Below are 19620 nucleotides of genomic sequence, written 5' to 3' on the forward strand. Positions count from 1 at the left end.
ATGAAGCTGCCCTAAGCAATGCACGTGTTCTGATGGATAAAAGCATTCGGTAGGATTCCCTGGCTTTAGTCAGACATCAAGGTGCTATGCAGACCTACTTAATTTGTTTGGTTCCCCATGTTACTCCAGATACTGTATAGGGAATTGATGCATTTCCATCACTTCACCGAGTTCCCTGCCTGCAGGGTCTTCTGGGCGAGATTAGCATGAAGTGGCAAAGTAACGACAGTCCTGGGCTCTGTTGGATAATGTCAGATGGCCAACAGTGAGATTAAATGCTCTGGCAAAAGGCTTACCCCAAACTAAAGCGAAGCAGCAAGTGAGGGAATGGGCAGATTTTCGTACTCAGGACATCTTCCTACAGCTTGTAGCGAAGCAATGACTTCAGTCCAAACTCTGACACCGTAATGTTTTCTTGACTTGTTAAGCAGAGGTTCTTGAGTTGGCCTCTCGCGTTGCCAAGTACAGGCACAGCTGTGAAGAGGAGACAGCGTCAGCCCGATGGAAATTCAGAGGCAGAATTTCACCGGCAGGAGAAGAGTCAGCCAGGTGGCAAATGGGGACAGCTGAGACACCGCTGCTTTCAGCCTCCTCCTCTATTAAGGTTAAAGATTTTTTATACCACCCTGGGGCTTAAATATAAAAAAAATATACATTTAGACCACAGCACACCAATGGACTGTCATTAGAACATTTTTTTTTTTTTTTTATGTTGGAAAATGTCCCGTTGATACAAAACCAAAATATTTTGCAGGCAGACACTTGTCCTTTTTTGGCAGGAAAGTATCAAAACGAGCAACTTGGATGCTACCGTTGCCTTCAGCAATGTTAATTATTCTTTTTTATTATTTGAATTTTATGTTTAGCGTGGAACATTTGAATATTACCCAAGGGGGGAAAAAAATCAGTTCTATGAAACCGAAAGGTTTGGTGACCTCTGAGTCAGTGTCCTTTGAAAGCCGCGCTCCTTCAGAACTTTTAGCTTTGTGTTCGAGGTAACAAAAATAGGTGCTCGCACGTCAGAATTCCCTTCAGAGGGCAAGTTTATCTGACCAGCACCCATTTGGCTCCTCAGTCCTGCCAGAGCAATGTAAAGCACTTGTACTTGTGATTGATTTGAGCCCTACACCCTGGACCGAGGTGCATTTTTAGACCAAGCGGAGAAACCATGTGTTTCAGCTACCTAGAAAGGATCTTACAAGGAGTATTTCCTGACCTTCCTAACTGGCACTACAGCTATTTTGTGACTCTTTCATACTCTGCCTTTTTCTGTAGCTTGTAACTTTCCTATGCAGATGGCAAACATCAGAAAATCTCGGCAGTCCTTGCTGGACTGGCCAGGGAGAGTTGAAGTTTGTTGATCACCCAGTAAGAAGATCAGTCGTGTCCTGGATTTTGCTCTGGGGCAAAAGAAGTGAGCATGCCAAGTGAATTACTGGATGATTTATTTATTTGCAATTCTGCAATAGAATCTTTTACCTTCATAAATCTCGCGTTAGGAAGATACAGCTGTGCCTGCTGGTGACATTTTTGTGTATATAAAAATCAGCACGTGAAGTCTGCGCAGGGAGCAAACCTTCATGTTCCACCCCAGCTGCATTCGGTATCTTGAGTTAACCAGCACTGTCCAGTGTTTAATTACATACTAAGACAGATCTGCATATTTCCTCTGTGTTGCTAGATGCAAAGGCTGAGATTCGGCTTCAGGCTTGGGGCTGGCATTTAGCAGGGGATGCTGCGTGTGCCAGGGTTTGTGATGGTCGGGTGCCCCGCACTAACAAGGAGCCAGCAAGGGGAGCCGAAACGTGCATAATGGGGCTGAAAACACACAATGCCAGGAGTGGAGGCCTGAGAGGGAGGTGGCCAGCAGAGCTAACTGTGAATATGGACCTTTTTATTCTGTAGTTGTTTCACTGACGTGAAGGGTGCACAGTCCTTTCCTAGCAGCACGAGCTTACTCTGCGTCTTGACATCGCAGGGCCCTCGTTCAACCACAGCATCTCCTGGATGCTTGGGTGCTCGTTGAGATTCCAGCTAAGTCATATTTTGCATCCTCAGATGGTCGTGATATTTTCTCATTTCATTGCACTCCGTGCTAAGCTTATCGTGTACTCCTTTCTGTCCACGTTAGCGCGGTATTGATAGTATTTTAAATTGAATTCTGGACCTTTGGTCTGAAATTGGGAGACACGGACCAGATCAAAAAGGGTTTGTTGACATCAAAGCGTGCCTACACAATCTCTACCTGACAGCAGCCCATCCTCTGGTGGTACATACTGATCAGCTCTGATGTTTTCAATGGCTTTATTTGTCTACGACAATTTTCTTAGCTAAAGTTTGAGTAGTAGGACCGCTGACCTCAGCTGACCCTCTTTTCTTCATGCTGGAGACCTTCTACTCAATGGGAGGTCACTGTAGATGAGACTGATGAAATTTTAGTAGATAATCATTAACTTTTGGGGATTATGATAAAATTGCTGGTTTCCTTTGTCCTCTGAATGGTGGAAATCAAAATGGTGAAAATCAAAATGGTGAAGATGCATCAGTTTGTTGAGTGGTGCCAAACTTCATAAACAGGATTTAAGATCCTTACCAGCTTCAGAGCATAATGCCAGGTATCTGCTCCTCTCCTGATCTCTTCCTTTTTCCCAGCTGCCCCTTCTAAAGAAGCCTGCTGGCAAACGAGGCAGGTCAGCATGGATGAAGACCATGCAGCTGGTTGCACCACCTGAAGGTTTGTCCAACCAGCTTACCATCTCTGCAACCCCAGGGCATGTTGCTCCTTGCTTTCCTAATTGCCAGTTTGATCAAAACCTGACCTGCTGTTTCAAATATGATTTCTCTCACTGAACAGTTCAGGCCGTCTCACTGTTTTTGTGCACATGTCTGGTATAGGCCTTGAATAGCAAAAATGTATGGCTGTAATTCGTGACGCCACAAATTTCTGCAGACCTGAGCTGCCCAGACACTTTGGCTGTTTAGAGAAGTTCCAGTTCCCAACTTACCATCTCCTTATGGGGGAGACGATATTCCCAGTGGAGCTGGTAGGACATTTGGGTCTCTGGAGTTAAATCCCAGGACCGTCATTTCTAGTGACAGCATCGCTGAGCTCAGTGATGATTTTTTTTTTTTTTTGAGACCCTCAGCATCTGTGATCATGGTATTCATGGCATTTTCAGTTTTGTTTAAAAATACAGAAGTCTTCTTGCATTTCTAAGCGGAAAAAATGCTTTAAAATACAGTTCACAAAGATCTGGGACATGGTAAAGAAAAGCCTAGATACATAATAATTCTTGTTTCTTGTGAGTTTTATTTGCATTTTGCTTAAACGTCCTAGGATATAATCTTAGAATAATCTTAAAATTTAGGGGGTGGCTCTCCAGACTTTTATGCCAGAGGTTAACAGTGAAATGTCTTATGAGCACCAGCTTTTGAGCAATGTCATTTCAAGCTCCTGATAAACCTAGGCATTAGGCTTTTTCTTTTTCTTTATTTTTTCCTTTTTTTTTTTTTCTTTTCTGTTTGTCCCGGGAGCTCTAAGCTTGTTCCAGTCATTTGTAACCTTTGCAGTCAGCGTGACTGAGGTATCCAGGGAAAACCTGCTTCCCTGCTCATCCAGCTCATAAAGCAGAAGATGTAGGCATCTACCCTCAATAGCACAGGTATTTTGTTCCCCTCTGGTTTTTCTTGTGATCGCTCCTTTCTCCTGATCTCATCCCTTAATAAAATCTCCTGGTATTTTAAACCTCTGCTTGTCCTGAGCAAAAAGCCACCTTTGCATCAAGTAATGGACACTTTGCAATCCGGCCTCTCATCTACGTGAAACGAATTGGAGATTTTTGGCTGGCTTCTTGAGAATTAAAAGCTCCCTGATTATAGTGATCTGGGATTGAATGCCAGGATCTCCAACCTTCAGTGAAGGCAAGCAAGTCTTGTGCTGTGCATAGATGTGTCAGGTGTTTCTTTGGTTTGTTTAGGGAATTTTTTCCCCCACTATTTTCTGTCCGTTTTTGCCTTGGTTTGAATTTCCTGGAAATAACAACAGCGTGATTCCTCAAATCCAGTAACTTGAGCAGAAAACCCTTAAATCATCCCTGGAGGGATGGACAATGGAAGATTGAGCTCCCACACAAAGAAATCTCCTGTGAGAAGGAGCTTTATGTGTACATTATGTACACATAATTCTTGCTCTAGTAGCCACTGAGTGAGCCATTTAGCCACTGCTACTTAAAACCAAATCTATTGTGACTATCAGAGCTGGAATGGCCAATATTATTGAGAGTGGGTTTTTATTCCCACGTCATTGGGACAGCTATTCAGAAATACTGGCATTTCTTCTTTGCTCAGGTCAGGAGAGGGTGAGGAAAGAGCTTCGTGTCACTGACAGCTGCCAGTTTGGCCAGGGAATTGAAGCTTCCATTTGTCAGTTCTTTGATCAGAAGACTGTTTAAGAGACACAAATGCAAGGTCAAAGGTGAGGCTGTTAGAGGAAATTTAGCTTGAGATGGTGGTCAGCACCAGCATACGGGCATGTAAATCTATCCATTCATTAAAGCAACTAAGGGGTTGTACCCCTAAGATAATTTAAAAGTATATATCATTTTTTCTCGCTGTTGGGTGGTGTTTCAGAGGTGATGGAGTATATGACTAAGGACAAATTGACTGTTGCCTGCTGCATATTCAGAACTAAAGTTCTCTTAATTTTTAAGGAGCATCTTTCACAGCAAAGACTAGGAGCCTAAGGCAGAAGGAGCTGAAAGAGTCTTCATATGGGCTGAAACTCACCATCTTTTGGGTGTACTCCTCAGACTCCATCACCTCATTTTCAGTCATGCTGTATTTTTCCTGTAATCCTTCTTTGGGCCAGACAGGTGCATCAGAAACCATGTAGCATGGCTCTTCCCCCTCCGTGTGCACAGAGAGATCAATGGATCAGGAAATTTGGCAGCCTCAAGACTCTTGTCCCAGTGCAAGTACCACAGAGCAGTGCCCTTGTAGATCCAGCTACTGCTTGTGAAGAGGACAGACATCCAGCATGGCTCATACAGTGTGAAGGAAGCTCGGGCTGGAATTAGTATGTATTATTCAACAAGTACCAATCGAGATTGTTTTATTTGAGGAAATGTGCAGAATTGTAATCAAAACTGTCATCCAGAGGCCTTACAGTAACATTGTGGGAACTAAGAAAAGAATAATCTAGAGACCTGGATGAAATGAGTTAGGGTTTGCATTTAAAATACAGAATACCTACTAGTAATACATACATAGAGAGAGATATGTATATTTTTGATCTTGTACGAAACATCTTGCTTGTAGAGTGATGTTGAATATATGGACCTATGTTCTGCACAGAGCTATATTGGTGGGTTTGTGCACTTTGTGACCCATTGCAAACTCCTCGGTCCCTGGCTGTCTGGAAGGAAGCAAGTGCAGGATGGCAGGAACAGATGGTGAAACCTCCCGTGTCATTGCTGGCTTTGTGAGGCAATGGAAAGGGGCGTAATGATGTTTATGGGGTCCATAGTGGGCTTCACCAAAATTCTTACACCACAAACTTTACATTTACTTGAACATATAAATCAGCAACTCTGCTGCACAGGTCTTTTAAAATAACTTCTAAAAATTATTTTTAAAATCGGTCACATTGAGCGTGGTTTCCTTTAGCAGAGTTGACAGCAGGTGAGGAAAGTGGAAAGAGAAATAAAAATCAACGTGCTTTGATAGCTGGCTAGAAAAACTGTGCAGAAGCTCCCAAATAGCAAGTTAGAAGTCAAATTGCAAAGCTCTGTTATACGCAAAGGTGAAAAGAGTGCAAAAAAAGTGCAGCCCCAAGTTGTCTGTGCAAGACGCTTTCAGGCTGCTTGGCCCTGCTTCACCTTAGAGGACTAGAGATTTCCAGAGTTGCCAGTTGAGGCAATATAAAAAGATGCTCTTTTACTGACTGTGACAGCAGCACGCTTAATCTTTGCTATAAAGTGGTAAGAGTGCTCCCAGGATTTGACCATCAAAAATTGTATTCAAAATTGTCACTGATGCGGAAAGGTTACAGATATATTCACAGCTAGGGACCAGGCTTAAAAATGCTTAGATTTCATTTTCTTTGGGCTGAGGAAGGGGGAGATGATTCCTGATGATTACTGAAAAAACCTCAGTGAGGCTTTCTTTGGGCAGTTGCTCCAGCTGCTTGCGTGTTACTGGCATTTGAGATAAACTCAGGCCTAAAAGCTCTGCTTCCTGTGCTGTCACCATCTACCTGCAAAATCTATCAACTGGTAGCCAGAAAGGCCGTACACAGCTGATATTTGAAAGTTGGAGAAGCCCTTGTATTCAGATCCTCTTCCTGTGTGTGACATCTCGACTGGGGAGCTGCAAATGATTTTTGAGACCTTCCTCTTCCTCTCGTGGGTTTGTCCATCCACCCAGGTTAAAGAGCAGTGCCTCAAAGGTAGGCGATCTCTTCTCTTCTTCCGCTTCTCTAAAATAGGACTGAAAACCTCGCTTTTTTAGAAGGTTTTTGATTGAGAGAGAAAACATGAAAACAGAGAGGAAGTCTGTCAGAGTTGGATCAATTTGCCCAAACAGCTCAGTTTTTCAGCTGACAGCATTTTAGCACTCAGAGGGGAGTTGTCAAAATCTCTCTACAGGCAGCCATGTCCTTCATGCTGAGCCATACCTTATATTATCTCGAAAAGAAAAGAAAAGAAAAGAAAAGAAAAGAAAAGAAAAGAAAAGAAAAGAAAAGAAAAGAAAAGAAAAGAAAAGAAAAGAAAAGAAAAGAAAAGAAAAGAAAAGAAATCAGGTGGATTAGATTACTGTTGTTTAAATTCACAGAGAAAACATCCATCCTCCTTTCATTTCTTTACCAAATAACCTCGTATTGATCTCTCTTACTGTCTGATCGCTTGCTTTAGGGTTAAGTACATCCCCTCTTGCAGGAACTTTTTGCACCTTAGCTTAGCTCGAGCTTGGCAATAAGCTGGCAACAGAGGCAGGCAGGCTGTGCTGCTCATCTCAAAGCTTCTGTAGGAGATCAAAAGAAGTGATTAATGAAGTTAGGGTGCACGGACCCACTTGGAAAACAAATTACTCATCTTCGTGCACTTCTTTAATGATAGAAGTTGATAAAAATACCGTAATGAGGAAGACCCTTGTAACTCCTTATTGTCTGACAGTCCCATTTGGGCCACAGTCGCGATGCAGGACTGGTCACAGAAAGCACGTCTGAAATCTGTGGAAGATAAGAGTTAAAGTTTGTGGTGTGTGGTTTGGTGGCAGTGGAGGATGCAGGTCATTAAGCAAGATGAGAGGTTGCATGTAAGGAGCTGTGGTAGCAGGGCTGCATGTTTATATTGGTTCCTGGAGGCTGTAGGCATGAGTTCCTGGAGAGAGGCTTGTCTGATGTAGAAGGTGAGCAAAAACTAAGGGCTCACCTCCTCAGGAGGTGACAGTGGGAGAGAGGATCACAGCAGAGGTATAGGCAGGATCAGGGAGGTATGACATGGGGATGGAGAGCATGCCGGCTATGCAAAGACATACAGACTAGAAAACAAAAGCATATTGGAGTGGACATCTGCTACAGGCTGTCACAAATGGAAGAAAGCAAGAGTGACAAATTCTTGGACTGCATCTCACACTGTTTGAAACCACAAGACACTTCAATTACCATCCCTGTGCTGGTGAGTCACATACCTACCTGTCTGCTTCAAATGTGTCTCCTACCATGTAATCCAGCATCTCAGCTGATTTCTCTGACAGCCTCCCCTGGATGCTTTGCCACGGAAATTCAAGCTCAACATAGCAAGAAGCGCTGCCTGATTTCTCCTCTTCCCCACTGCTCCCCTTCCTGCACTAACAACAGCTGCCCAGCTAACCGAAAGACAGGGCTGTGTCCCCAGCTCAATATGCAAGGAGTGAGCGTGCTGTAATGCAGGTGGCTTTCACGAGAACCTTTGACCTGGAGCTGTGAGATGTAGCTCTCTAAATTGTCCCGGCAGGTGGATTGAAAGCTGTCTGAAAGGTGGCAAAGAAAGGATGCAACTGGTGGGAGTCTCCTGGGGCGAGGGGAGAGCCTTGTGTGGGAACAGAGGGGCATCTAGACACAACGCTGCTGCTGTTCCCAGGTGTGGTTTTATGTTACACCGAGACTGAGAGCTGTCCCCGTCGCCCCCCCAGCCCTGGCTCTTTCATGTTTTATCGGATCTGGCGCTGCTGCCGTGGCAGACTGAATTGGTGGTGCTCATTGATCCAGCTGAAAACCAGTAATTACTGCTTTCGGTGGGTCGTTTTCCATCAGATCAGCTCTAGCTTGCTCGCTGCTTGCATTAGTTGCCAGATCTGCTGTGACAGGGGGGTGGTAATGCACGGCAGTGTCCTGAGAGAAGGGAGACCACTGTTAAATGGGCTAGCTATGATGCGAAGCTGCACCCTTGTTTAATAACACCCAGCTCATGGAGGTGAGAGAGGGAAGAAATGCGAGCGTTATTGAGAGCACAGCAACAAAGTGCAGGGCTAAAGAAATACTGGTGGGGAAAAACAACAAGAAACGGTAGAAAATAAGGCAGAAACAGGCAGGAAGGCAGCAGAATCCCTCCCCAAAGACAGGGAGAACAAAGGTGTAATCATGACAGCAGGATCTGTAGATCGGTGTCTTGGAGGAAGCAATGGGCAGCCTCGAGGAGGCACCTTTCAAAACAACATAAGGAACTATTTTGCCTCTGCAGGAGATGGACTGGATGGCTTTGGCTGGGTTTCCCCTCTTCCAAACTTCTCTGTCCCAAGTCTTTTCAGTCCCATCTGGGGCAGAATTTGCTGGACTTGGTCCACAGCCCACTAAGGCGGTTGAAAGCTTCCTGTTTGACTTTTGGGAAAGGAGAGGAATTTCGGACAGCAAGAGCTGGCACAGAGCTCTTCATATCAGATTAAATCTTTGAGAGGTGGCCAAGACAACCTCCTGGGGCTTCGCTGTGTTTGCCACTGCTAAAGCCGCTCTGGACAGTCCTTGCTTATGGACATCGATCGTCTCCTCCAGGGCTCTGAGCACTGCATTGCTCCAAATCCCTCAGTCTCGTCTGCACTCTCCCCTCCCTGGTTTCCAGTGCAGGTGAGTGATAAATCATGTTTCATAGCACGATGAACACATCTGGAAGGAGAAGGGTAATATGATGTGTCATCTTTCTTTCAGCCTGCTGGGCAAGCTTTTGGGGAGCACATCTTAGAAAATGCACAGCCCTGCAGGTCAGCTCCCTGCCCCAGGCTCTGGGGAAAGCCAGACCTGGAGAGGGCCTTCCTCCACGTTCTTCTGTATGTGGGGAAGACAGGAATTATTTAACATTACTCAATTATAATATGTGAAATATTTCCTGACATTTTTTTCCTCTTCCTCTGTCGTATACCAGGTTCTTATACTGCAGAGTAAATTCTGGGTCATTTGCTGGAGTCTACGCAGCATCCCTGGAGTCTAGGCCCTGCTACAGCCAGTGTTTTAAGCCTCTAACTGAGGGGTGAGATTCATCTAAACACAAAACACAAATTGCAATGTTTGCATGGCATAGGGAAGAATCTCAGTATGACCTGAAGAAGCATCCTTACCTCTGACTTCAGATGGGGCTTGAGTTTCGGAGTCCCAAAAGCTCATTTGAAAGTGTGCAGCTGCCACTAGTGAAAAGTCTCCAGTTGCTTCAGCTGCTGTAACAGTCAGGCTTTAATCCATTCCTCTGGCATTATTCTTGTCCTTATCTTTGTATATAGTTCAAGTCTAAGTTGCAAAGCATTCCTAGAAATTTGGCTAGCATAGATCCTCCTGTGTAATGGCTGTCAAAAGAGGAACAGTTTGGTCATCAAAAAACGCTGTTTTGATTTCCTTTCCCCCATGGTTAAGGGTGTTGTTTATTGTGACAGATTCAAAACAGGAATAGTACATTCTTGGAAGAGATTAGCCCATTTTATCATGCTTTCCACTCACACAAATACGTTGTCAGGCGCTGTTCGTGGATTTGCATTCACTTTAAAACATGAGATGCATGTATAGCAGGGACTTAGCCAAACGTCTTCCCAACTCACTCCTCTCTCCCTGCCTTTTTTATCAAGGTTTCTTCCTTAACTCCAAGGTGGTTTTTTTTTGTTTGTTTGTTTGTTTTTGCATTTAACAGCCCTGTGGCTGTGCTTGCAGGTTCCTCTGGTTGGTACTGGGGAACTCAGGCACAGCTTCCTACAGGGAGATGAGAACCGACCTTCTCCTCTTCTGCAAACTGATTCCTCATGGGTTTTCCTGTCTTTGGAATGCAGAGCAGTGAAATTCATGTATCAATGCAGATTTCATGTGCCCAAACAGGCTGCCCACCCTATGACCATGGTGCCATGGAACCCATCCTCCTCGTTTCAGAGCTGCTTCTAGCAGTCCTGCCCTTCCCACAGGCATTGCACCTGGACACAGCTTTGCTCACGGATACCATACTTTTCCCTTTGCAGTTGCTTTAAGCTTGCAATCACTCCTAGTATGAAATAAAAGAGGTAAAATGGCAAATGAGCAGAGCTAAGGTACTCAGAGAGCACTCTTTGGAAAAGAAGTTTTCTTGTATTCGGAAGTGTGCAAGGCTTCAAGGGGAGGACGAAGAAATAATCCTGGGAGAGAGAGAAGAAGAGGGAGTAGATGAGTTACAACAACCTTAAGGATTTAAAAGGGCAATGAAAGATGAAAGAGAGATGTACAGATGAAAGAGAGCAACCCCATAAAAGTCCGTGAATAAATGAAGCGGTGGACAGAATCAGTGCTAACTCTGACATTTCTGAGGTAGGGAATGGCTTTATAAAAGCTTTATTTAAAAAGAAAGCTTTTAATGCAAAATGGAAAAGGGTGGGCAGTGAAGAAATGATGTTTTGCAAAGATAGTCATTGATGAAAGGCAGTAAAAAGGCTGCTGGGAGAAGCCTGAATATATGCAGAGTAATAGGTCTGAATGAAATTTGTTTAATGGCATGTCAGAAGAGTTTGTTAGCAAACCTACCAGCTCTTTAATTTCTCTTTCCATATGTTTTTATATATGCATACATATTATGCAGTTCAAAAAGACCCATGACTGGAGAAAAAATGACAAGAAAAATGTACTAATTTTGGAAATTAAAGAGAACGAGAGTGATGATCCTGGAAATTGCAATCCAACAAAGTGAATGTAGTCTTCATCTAGATTATAAATTAAATTTAAAAAAAAAATCCTGTTAACAGAGGATTACAGAAATGTGGTCAAAAAGTGATGTTGTTTTTTACAGATCAGATCAATCACACCAGACAAACTAGATTGCTTTTGAAAATGGAAATGTTCAACTGGAGGGGGAGAGGAGCAGAGGGAAAGGAGGGAGCTGTAGCATGTAAATTAAACTTTATATGTAATGATTTTATTAAAATTGCTGGTGTCTTTTCTGAGACTTTTTCTTAGAATATGTATGTTAAGTGGTGTGTGCCCATCCCATTATTATAAAAAAAAAATGAGGAGAAGAACTGAAATCAAAGTCTCAGGAATCGATGTGCAGTTTCACGGTTATTAACTTACTCGTTAGTGGATGGATAAACAGAATGAAGAGTTCAGTCCACAGAGGTGGCTGTATTCAGAGGTGCTGAAAGCAAGGGGCATAGGAGAGGCAGTGCAAGGGAGCAGTGAGTTGTGAGAGGTACAGGCACAACATTAAATGAAATGCTCTGGGTGAAATGCTAGCTAGACTGTCTAAGAAGGATCTCAAGAACAGAAGGGAGTCAGTGGAAGGAGAAAATATACCAAAAGAGGATGGAAAATGGGTAGAAAAACAAGCAAGTGATACAGTCTGACGTGACAGCAAAGAAATGTGTTGCAGTGATCTCCCCTGGATGGGGACAGTAGAGATAACATTGAGATAACCAGGCACTGGAAACTTGGAATAGGGTCAGAAGGGAGTTCTGCACTGTTACATGCTACAAGTGGTGGCTATGTTTCCAAAAACAACCAGGGGGAAGAGTTTTTAATAGATAAATGGATGAGACTGCTCTATTGCTATTTTTTTTTTTTTTTAGTTCATGCATTTGCAGATTTTCTTTTGTAATTTTGTCACAAAAATCTGTAGGCTAAATTATTTAAGGCCAGATTTTTGAAGATGTGTCAATGTTTATTTTGTGTCTGTAAGCATTCAGATCCCTTAAAAAAAATCCCTCAAGCCATGCATGCTATTCTGTTTCCCACAGTCCTCACAAAATGGCGTCTTTTTTCTTGTAAGTTACTGGCTTTTTAAGATGTGCTGCATCTCTCATGTATAAGACCTGAAAAGCCAGGTGCTCCTTCTAATCCACAAACATCTCCTCTGTTGCCTTTTCATGAGGGAGGCCATGGCACCAGGTGGACTTTCCAGGCCATGTCTATACTTCTGGAGCACAAGTCCTATGATGAGTGGCTGAGGGAACTGGGGTTGTTCAGTCTGGAGAAGAGGAGGCTCAGGGGAGACCTCATTGCTCCCTACAGCTACATGAAATTTCGGAAGGTGTGGGGAGCTGGGTGTCAGCCTCTTCTCACAGATAACTAGTGATAGAAATAGAGAGAATGGCCTCAAGTTGCACCAGGGGAGGTTCAGGTTGGAAATGAGGAGACATATCTTCTCAGAAAGAGCAGTCAGGCAATTGGATGGGTTGCCCAGGGAGGTGGTGGAGTCACCGTCCCTGGGGGTGTTCAAGAAGAGGTTGGATGTGGTGCTTGAGGACATGGTTTAGTGCGTGATGTTGGTGGTAGGGTGATGGTTGGACCAGATGATCTTGGAGATCTTTTCCAAGCTTTTATGATTCTATGATTCTTTCCCAAAACTGAAGCTACCAAACATCCCGTTGCCACAGCACGTGCATTTGGCCTGCCTGCTGTGGTTGCTCCCTATCTTTGCTGAGGGAGGCAGTGTGGGTGGAAAGAAGGAAGGCAGGGCGTTTGTGGCTGCCCACGTCAAATTCGGTATTTGCTCTGCGTTGCCTGAGGGTCTGTGCCGCAGTGGGAGGGAGCGGAGCCGGGGTTTGCTGACTGACTTGACGTGCGGGTGAGAGCACGAAGCTGCTGGCAAAGAAGGTGGTTGTGATGTTTATGCAGCACTGGCCAGGCTTGAATCCTTACAGCATGATACACAGAAAAAAAGAGAAAATACAAAAAAAAAAAAACAGCAGACAGGGACTGAACCGTTGTAGCACTGAGCCCTCAGTGCCCGCCTTCCTGAGGAGGCCGCCGCCATGGCGGTGGCTGGGCCTTGCGAGCAAGAGGAGTGAGGGAAGCGGAGCCCGACTGAAGTGATTAGATACAAAATTGGCAACTTCATCACGCATTACTTTGATGATTACATTTGATTGCTGTTTACTTTTTTACCTGAGAGCCGGCTGCAGAAACACCAGATGGTTATAGTCAGAGTGGGATTTGGAGAGGGCCGTGCAAGCTGTTATAATACAAGGCATGCCCAACTTTCCATCAGAAATGGAGACATCTTGACCTTTGGTATTTTGTTAGAAACAGGCTTTTTTTCTCCTTTTTTTTTTTTTTTTTTTTTTTAATGTCTAAAAAGTGGGTCACTTATTTAAAGAGGTGCAGTTATTTTTAGAGTGTTCTGTAAAATTTGGGGAGGGCCTGACGCCAGCCATTGCCTCTCCCATAGGGCTGGGTACCTGAACAACAGCCCAGTGTTGGTTAGCTTGTGGGCAGCATTTCACGCTCTTGAAGACTCGATCGGATAGGTTTGTGGAGGTGGAGCAATAGATGTGCAGGTATACATCAAAGCTTGATACACTGAGAGATGGTTACGTGGGCAATGGAGGCCCACATCCCACCTCCCGGTGCTGTGAGGTTGGCAGCACAGACCAAACACATGCAAACACCAGAAGGACTGGGGGATTTGGAGAGGGAGATGTTGAGAGTTTCTGCCCGCCTTCTCCCCCCCACCTCTTTAAAAAAAAAAAAAAATATTTTCTCATTCCCCTTTCCAAGTGTTTGTGGTAGCTGGAACTGGAAAGGGGAGGTTGTCTGGAGTCACTCAGTCCTAAATCTGAGGCTTGAAGTAAGCACCTAGAACTGCTAAACTCATATGAAATGGACAGGGGTTGGCATCATTTGGCAAACCTGTCCTGTCAGTCTGTCTTGAGCTGCATCAGTGGTATCAGCCTCAAAATCTTGCACGGTTTCACTGGACAAAGTTGGGGGTTTTAACTGAGTCATTAACAAAACTTTTAATACTGCTAAAGCCAGAAGAACCATACTTTGATACTCAAGTTTGATTCCCTGACTCAGTTCCCTCTGTGTATTTGTTCAGTGATCCCATTGCTGGGGCTTCCTCCAGCCTACCTGCCTTGCCTCCCTTCCCTCCACCCACTCAGGTGTAGCTATTGCAAGTAATAGTGAAATCAAAGAAAAAATATATGTTTCTATTGATGAACAAGAAGGTTTGCAAAGGATCTTGAACCTGAGCATATAATTGTGGCCATAGATAACAGTGGAGAGCTTTTTTTTTCTCTTAGGGAAAAGCTATAATGAGTCTGAAGGGAAACTAAGTTGGCATTCATGCCCAGAAAATGAAGTACAGCAATTGTATGCATTGCTTTTTTATAGAGAGTATTAAAACCCAAAATTTGATTTATTAATATTGTGAGAAATATACAGTCTAACAGGAGTCAAGTTTGATATTTTTGGGATCAGAGTGTTTTTTATCAGCAGCAAGTAGATAAAAGCTTTCTGCAACTTGTTTCATTTATCACATGTAATCATTTGATGCTACCGCTTCCTCCATATTAGGTAAAAGCTTTTATAAAACATTCATAAACTTCCTTAGTTATTACTGAATCATAATGAATGTCTAAACTTACAGATGTTCTGTAGTCTTTTATACTGTGTGTGTATCTTTACTCCAGCCTAGCCCTCCAAACTTGCAGATTTATTATTTTTTTTTTTTCTTTTTTTTTCTTTCTTTCTGTTTTGGATCACTAGCAATGTGCTAGAGATGTGCCCAAGGGGCAAAAAAGGGTACCAGTGTCCTGGGCTGCATTAGGCAGAGCATTGCCTGCAGATTAAGGGTGATGATCCTGTCCCTCTGCTCAGTATTGGTGAGGCTACACCTGGGTGCTGAGTCTCTTTCTGGGTTTAGCAGCAGAAGAGAGACAGGGAGGAGCAGCTGAGGGAACTGAGTTTGTTTAGTCTGGAGAAAAGGAGGCTCAGGGGAGACCTTATTGCTCTCTGCAACTACCTGAAAGGAAGGTGTGGGGAGCTGGGTGTCAGCCTCTTCTCACAGGTAACCAGTGATAGGACTAGAGGGAATGACCTCAAGTTGTGCCAGGGGAGGTTTAGGTTGGAAATGAGGAGACATTTCTGCTCAGAAAGAGCAGTCAGGCACTGGGATGGGTTGCCCAGGGAGGTGGTGGAGTCACCGTCCCTGGGGGTGTTCAAGGAAAGGTTGGACGTGGTGCTTGGGGACACGGTTTGGTGGGTGACATTGGGCGATAGTAGGGCGATGGTTGGACCAGATGATCTTGGAGGACTTTTCCAACCATAATGATTCTGTGATTCTATGACTTACTGGAGCCAGTCCAGCAAAGGGCCACAGAGATGACTGAAGATCTGTGGGGAGAAGCTGAGAGAGCTGGAGCTGTTCTGCCTGGAGAAGACACGGTCCAGGGGAATGTTATTGATGTCCATAAGTACATGATGGGAGTGGGGTGATAGGGAATAAAGAATACAAAACCATATTCTTCTCAGAGGCATCCAGTGACAGGAGAAGAAACAATGGGCACAAACTGTAATTTCCAGAAGTCCCTTCCAACCTCAGCTGTTTTGCATTTCAGTTGTATCTGTGATGCAGCAAATGGGGAGCCTGTCCCATAGTTAGAAGGGCACCAGTTCTGCTCATTGAGCAGCTTGGCGTGAGAGGAGACCATCTACCTATTTCCACTGCAGAACTGAGCAGCTATTAGATGATAACTTGCATTCAGTAATGACATCAAATGGATTTTTAACATGTAAACAAGAAGGGGAAACCAGAGTAACTCGTTATTAGATATGGGTTTGCCTGAAGCAGGTTTCCCATGTTAAAGCACTTAAAAGCAAAGACAGAATTTATGATGTGTCAGTAGATTTTAAACCTGAATAGCGTCCAGTTGTTGTAATGGCTACTAATAATGCAAATTATCTAAGTCAGGCTCAGTGTAAAGCAGTAAATATATCCCCTCCATTCAGACACACTTCTGTTGTGTTTTTTTTTTTTTTTCTCCCCTTTGCCATTAATATTTTATCCCCTTGAGGAGATGCTTTCAACATATTATGTGCACCAGCATACTGTGCTCGTGGTATTCCTGGATGTCATTACAAAGAAGCCTGAAGACTGTACCACTGCTCCACTGCCTGTGACGCTAGCTTGGAAATGGCTTGGAGCAACAACAGCAAGTGTCAACAGGGAGCCGTATTAATTATTTGGAATGTGCCTCATAAGAGGAATCAACTGCTTTTATTGCAGCACGAATATTACTTGAAACAGGAAGGTTACTCTAGCTGTTATCGTAATCTATGTGTCATTAACTTTCCGTGTTTAGAAAAAGAGATTAATAACCCTGTAAATCGTTACAGTAAATACATGAATTACAACAACATGTTTTTATTATAAATAAAAGTTTCTTGATATAGTCACCTCCAAATTACTGGAGAAGAATTGGGTCTTTAGCAACTGGGAAACTGCACAGCAGTGTTGGGAACTGAAAAGCTTCCACTCAGATGAAAGCAATGCCAAGCTCCACAAACCCGTACCTGCAGGTGGGACAAACAGATGCAGTTATACTTCATGCCATACGTCCTTCACGAATTGTTGCGATACAGAAGTATTTGCTTCCCTCTTAGAGTAAGATTAACAGATTGAATGGGCTTGAGTGAATTTGCTTGTCTTCTGTGGCATATGGCCTCTTAAGAGAACGCTGTGCAAAATGTACATGGTAGCGGTGAAGCAGGTATAACTTCAGTTCTGAATAGCTACCCGTATCTGCAAGGAAAAAGCAAAAGAAATGGGAGTGTTTTCAACTTCTGATCACAAAAAATGATCACTTTCCACAAAATGGAAGTTCATCTTTGTTTTGAATGTCAACAAAGGTGAAAACCATGCATTGGAAAAACTACTTGCAGACCTATTCAGAGTCCCATGCCATAAAAATATTGTCTGTTGAATTATAGCCCTGGTAGACCTCTGCAGGAAACAGTGCCACTAAAACACTTATTTGTCCACAGGGCAGGCTCACCACGGGCAAGTTTCCTATATTGCCCCACCGATCCACCTCGATTCGGATCTGGAGCGACCGCCATCCAAGGGTGAGTCAGTGAAGCAGTCTCCATGCACATGCATCGCCAAAGAGCCATAGTCACGAGCGTATTTCATTCATTTGTTCATAGAGCCTCCACGGCAAAGTTACCATGCTCCATCCAAGGACACTCTCGGGAACAAATTAATTCCTCTTGGACAGTTGTATGAGAGAAGACCATGTCCCATGTGCCGCATTATGTAGCTTTAAATATGCCATCTGTTTCACAAGCCACATTGCTCTCCTCACTACTTTACTTCTGCAGGGAGATGTGTACTTTAGCTCCTGCCCTCTGTCTTTCTCATTTCCTTCCTAATGGTATTGCTCAGGGAAAGGGGGCTGGTGGCAGGATGTAGAAAAGCAGATTTCAGCTGCCTTCAGGCGACTGAAGGCACAAAAGGAGTTGTGCAGCGGTTTGGGTCTGGATTCAATCCACATTGACATTGCATAAGGTTTTTTCTCAAGTTCGTAGAGACGTGTCCACTGCAGAGGTTGACTCCAGTTCTAAGTCACTTGATTGCCCTTGGGAGCAACGCTAGCAGCTAATATATGTGCATTGAATCCACAGAAGCCCTGCATAGGTGCCTCTGCTAAGTGGTAAAAATCAAGTGGTGTGAATGTGAGCCTTTGATCTCCCAGTCTGATCTGAAGGATCTTCAGCTGTCTGTGGAGTGATGAACCCTCACTGTTTGCCCCGTGGCCTGGGGAAAACAGGCTTGGACCCAGAGTATGCATTCATACTGCCACGTGAAGATGCACGTGGTGAGATTTCTTCATCAGCTCCACAAGTGTGTATGAATGGTGCTGCAGTGGCAGGAGGGGTACAGATTTTGTAGTGGTGTTGCTATCGTGCTCCCGTGCTGTAAAGCTGTGAGTAAGTTTGTGTATGTGTATGTTTCTCTAAGTGCTCGTGGTTGAAAAATACATGAATGCAAGATTAATCTGGGTAGAACCATGTGCTGGGTGGCAGAGCTTGGGCGTGAGGTTGCCAGATTCACAGTCCTCTCTCCAAAGCTGGGCTTGTCACGACTGAGGCTGGTCATACACAGTCTCCTGGCAGTCCACCACCTCCATTCAACTTGGGGTGAGTTACCCTGAGATTCAACACGTGCGCTTGAGATTGTCAACTTCCAAGCCACTTGGAAAACCTCCGGGTTTGTGATAAAATTTGCTTTAAAAAATTTGCTTTAAATTTTTTAGCAGAGCACTTCAGTGATGCAGAGACAGGTGGGACATCCAGCACCTTCTCACTAAAAACTTTTTTGAGGTAGAATGTGATGATTCAGAGCTTACTTAGAATAGGTCAATGTAAATCTTTGCCGCGGGGTCTGAAGCAGTCTGTGAAAGACTCAAGGACGATGAAACAGCAGCAAAGATGATGCCATGCCTTGCTTTCTCCAAGGTAAAAGAGCTAAAGACTAACAAAAATTTTTAGTAGCCTGCCGTTCACAAGGGCATAGCTACCTCTGTGAGATGGATGCTCCTGCCACCAGGAACAGGGCAAAGTGTGTCAGGCAGAACAGTTGCAGCACTTGAAGAGAAGGTGAAATAGAGTTTATTCAACATAAATGGCTGCATTAGCTGCTTTCAGTGGGGCATCCCCCACTCCAGCTGAGACATCTTAAAGAAAGGACTGCTTAGAGTGGAAGGAGTGGTATTACTGCTGCCACATACTGGAAGAAGGACTTGAATCCCTTGTATAATTTAACAGGAGAAGGCCAGGGAGGCAGCCGGCTCTGAGGACATCAATCCATTAGCTGGTGACTGTGGGGAGTCTTAAAAATGTGGTAATTGGTACTGTCTCCCAGGGAAGAGCAAGGCTTTCTTTCGGCCCAGGGGCATGTACATCTCTTTATGCATCTGCTGACTCGTTTCCAGCCTTAGCACCCCAAATCTACTAGGGTGTGCTAAAAATCATGATTTTTTTTTTTTTTTTTCTAAGTGTATGAAGGTTATGAAGGTTATAAGATTTTTTGTTTGCTTGTTTGGCTACATTTCCTGACCCCATGGGACACACACTCAGGTTATGTTCTAGGCCTTATCTCATAACCACGAGGGCTATTTTAAACAGAGAGGGCAAAAAAAACCTCTATTCTGAAGCTATTGTTGATTCACCACAGTTCCAGTAGCTGGTACTTTAAAAAAAAAAAAAAAAAAGTGAGTTTATGCCAATAATCATTCTCATGCCCTTCATTTCCCTTCCATGTTCCCCCTAGCACTGACTGAACACCGTGTACAGGTCAGTGTTGCACTTACAGTGGCAGAAAGAAGAAAGGTGGTAGCCACCTTAAAGTTTTAATTGTGATAAAT

General features: G+C 44.0%; 1 protein-coding gene across 6 annotated transcripts in view; it reads left to right on the plus strand.

The window, feature by feature from the left end:
• The window catches only part of ADGRL3 (adhesion G protein-coupled receptor L3), a 509447-nt gene that overhangs the window by 350378 nt on the left and 139449 nt on the right, over positions 1-19620 (plus strand). For 5 of the 6 annotated variants that reach the window (XM_082759666.1, XM_082759667.1, XM_082759662.1 and 2 more), the window contains one exon: positions 17240-17320. The exons of the other annotated variant lie outside the window; for it this stretch is intronic. In XM_082759666.1, the coding sequence (XP_082615792.1) occupies positions 17240-17320 (81 nt within the window). The remainder of the gene's footprint in view (positions 1-17239; positions 17321-19620) is intronic. 6 annotated transcript variants of the gene reach the window in all.

Source organism: Aythya marila (genome assembly GCF_965140915.1).
Source record: "Aythya marila genome assembly, chromosome: 4".
NCBI classification, from domain to species: Eukaryota; Metazoa; Chordata; class Aves; order Anseriformes; family Anatidae; genus Aythya; species Aythya marila.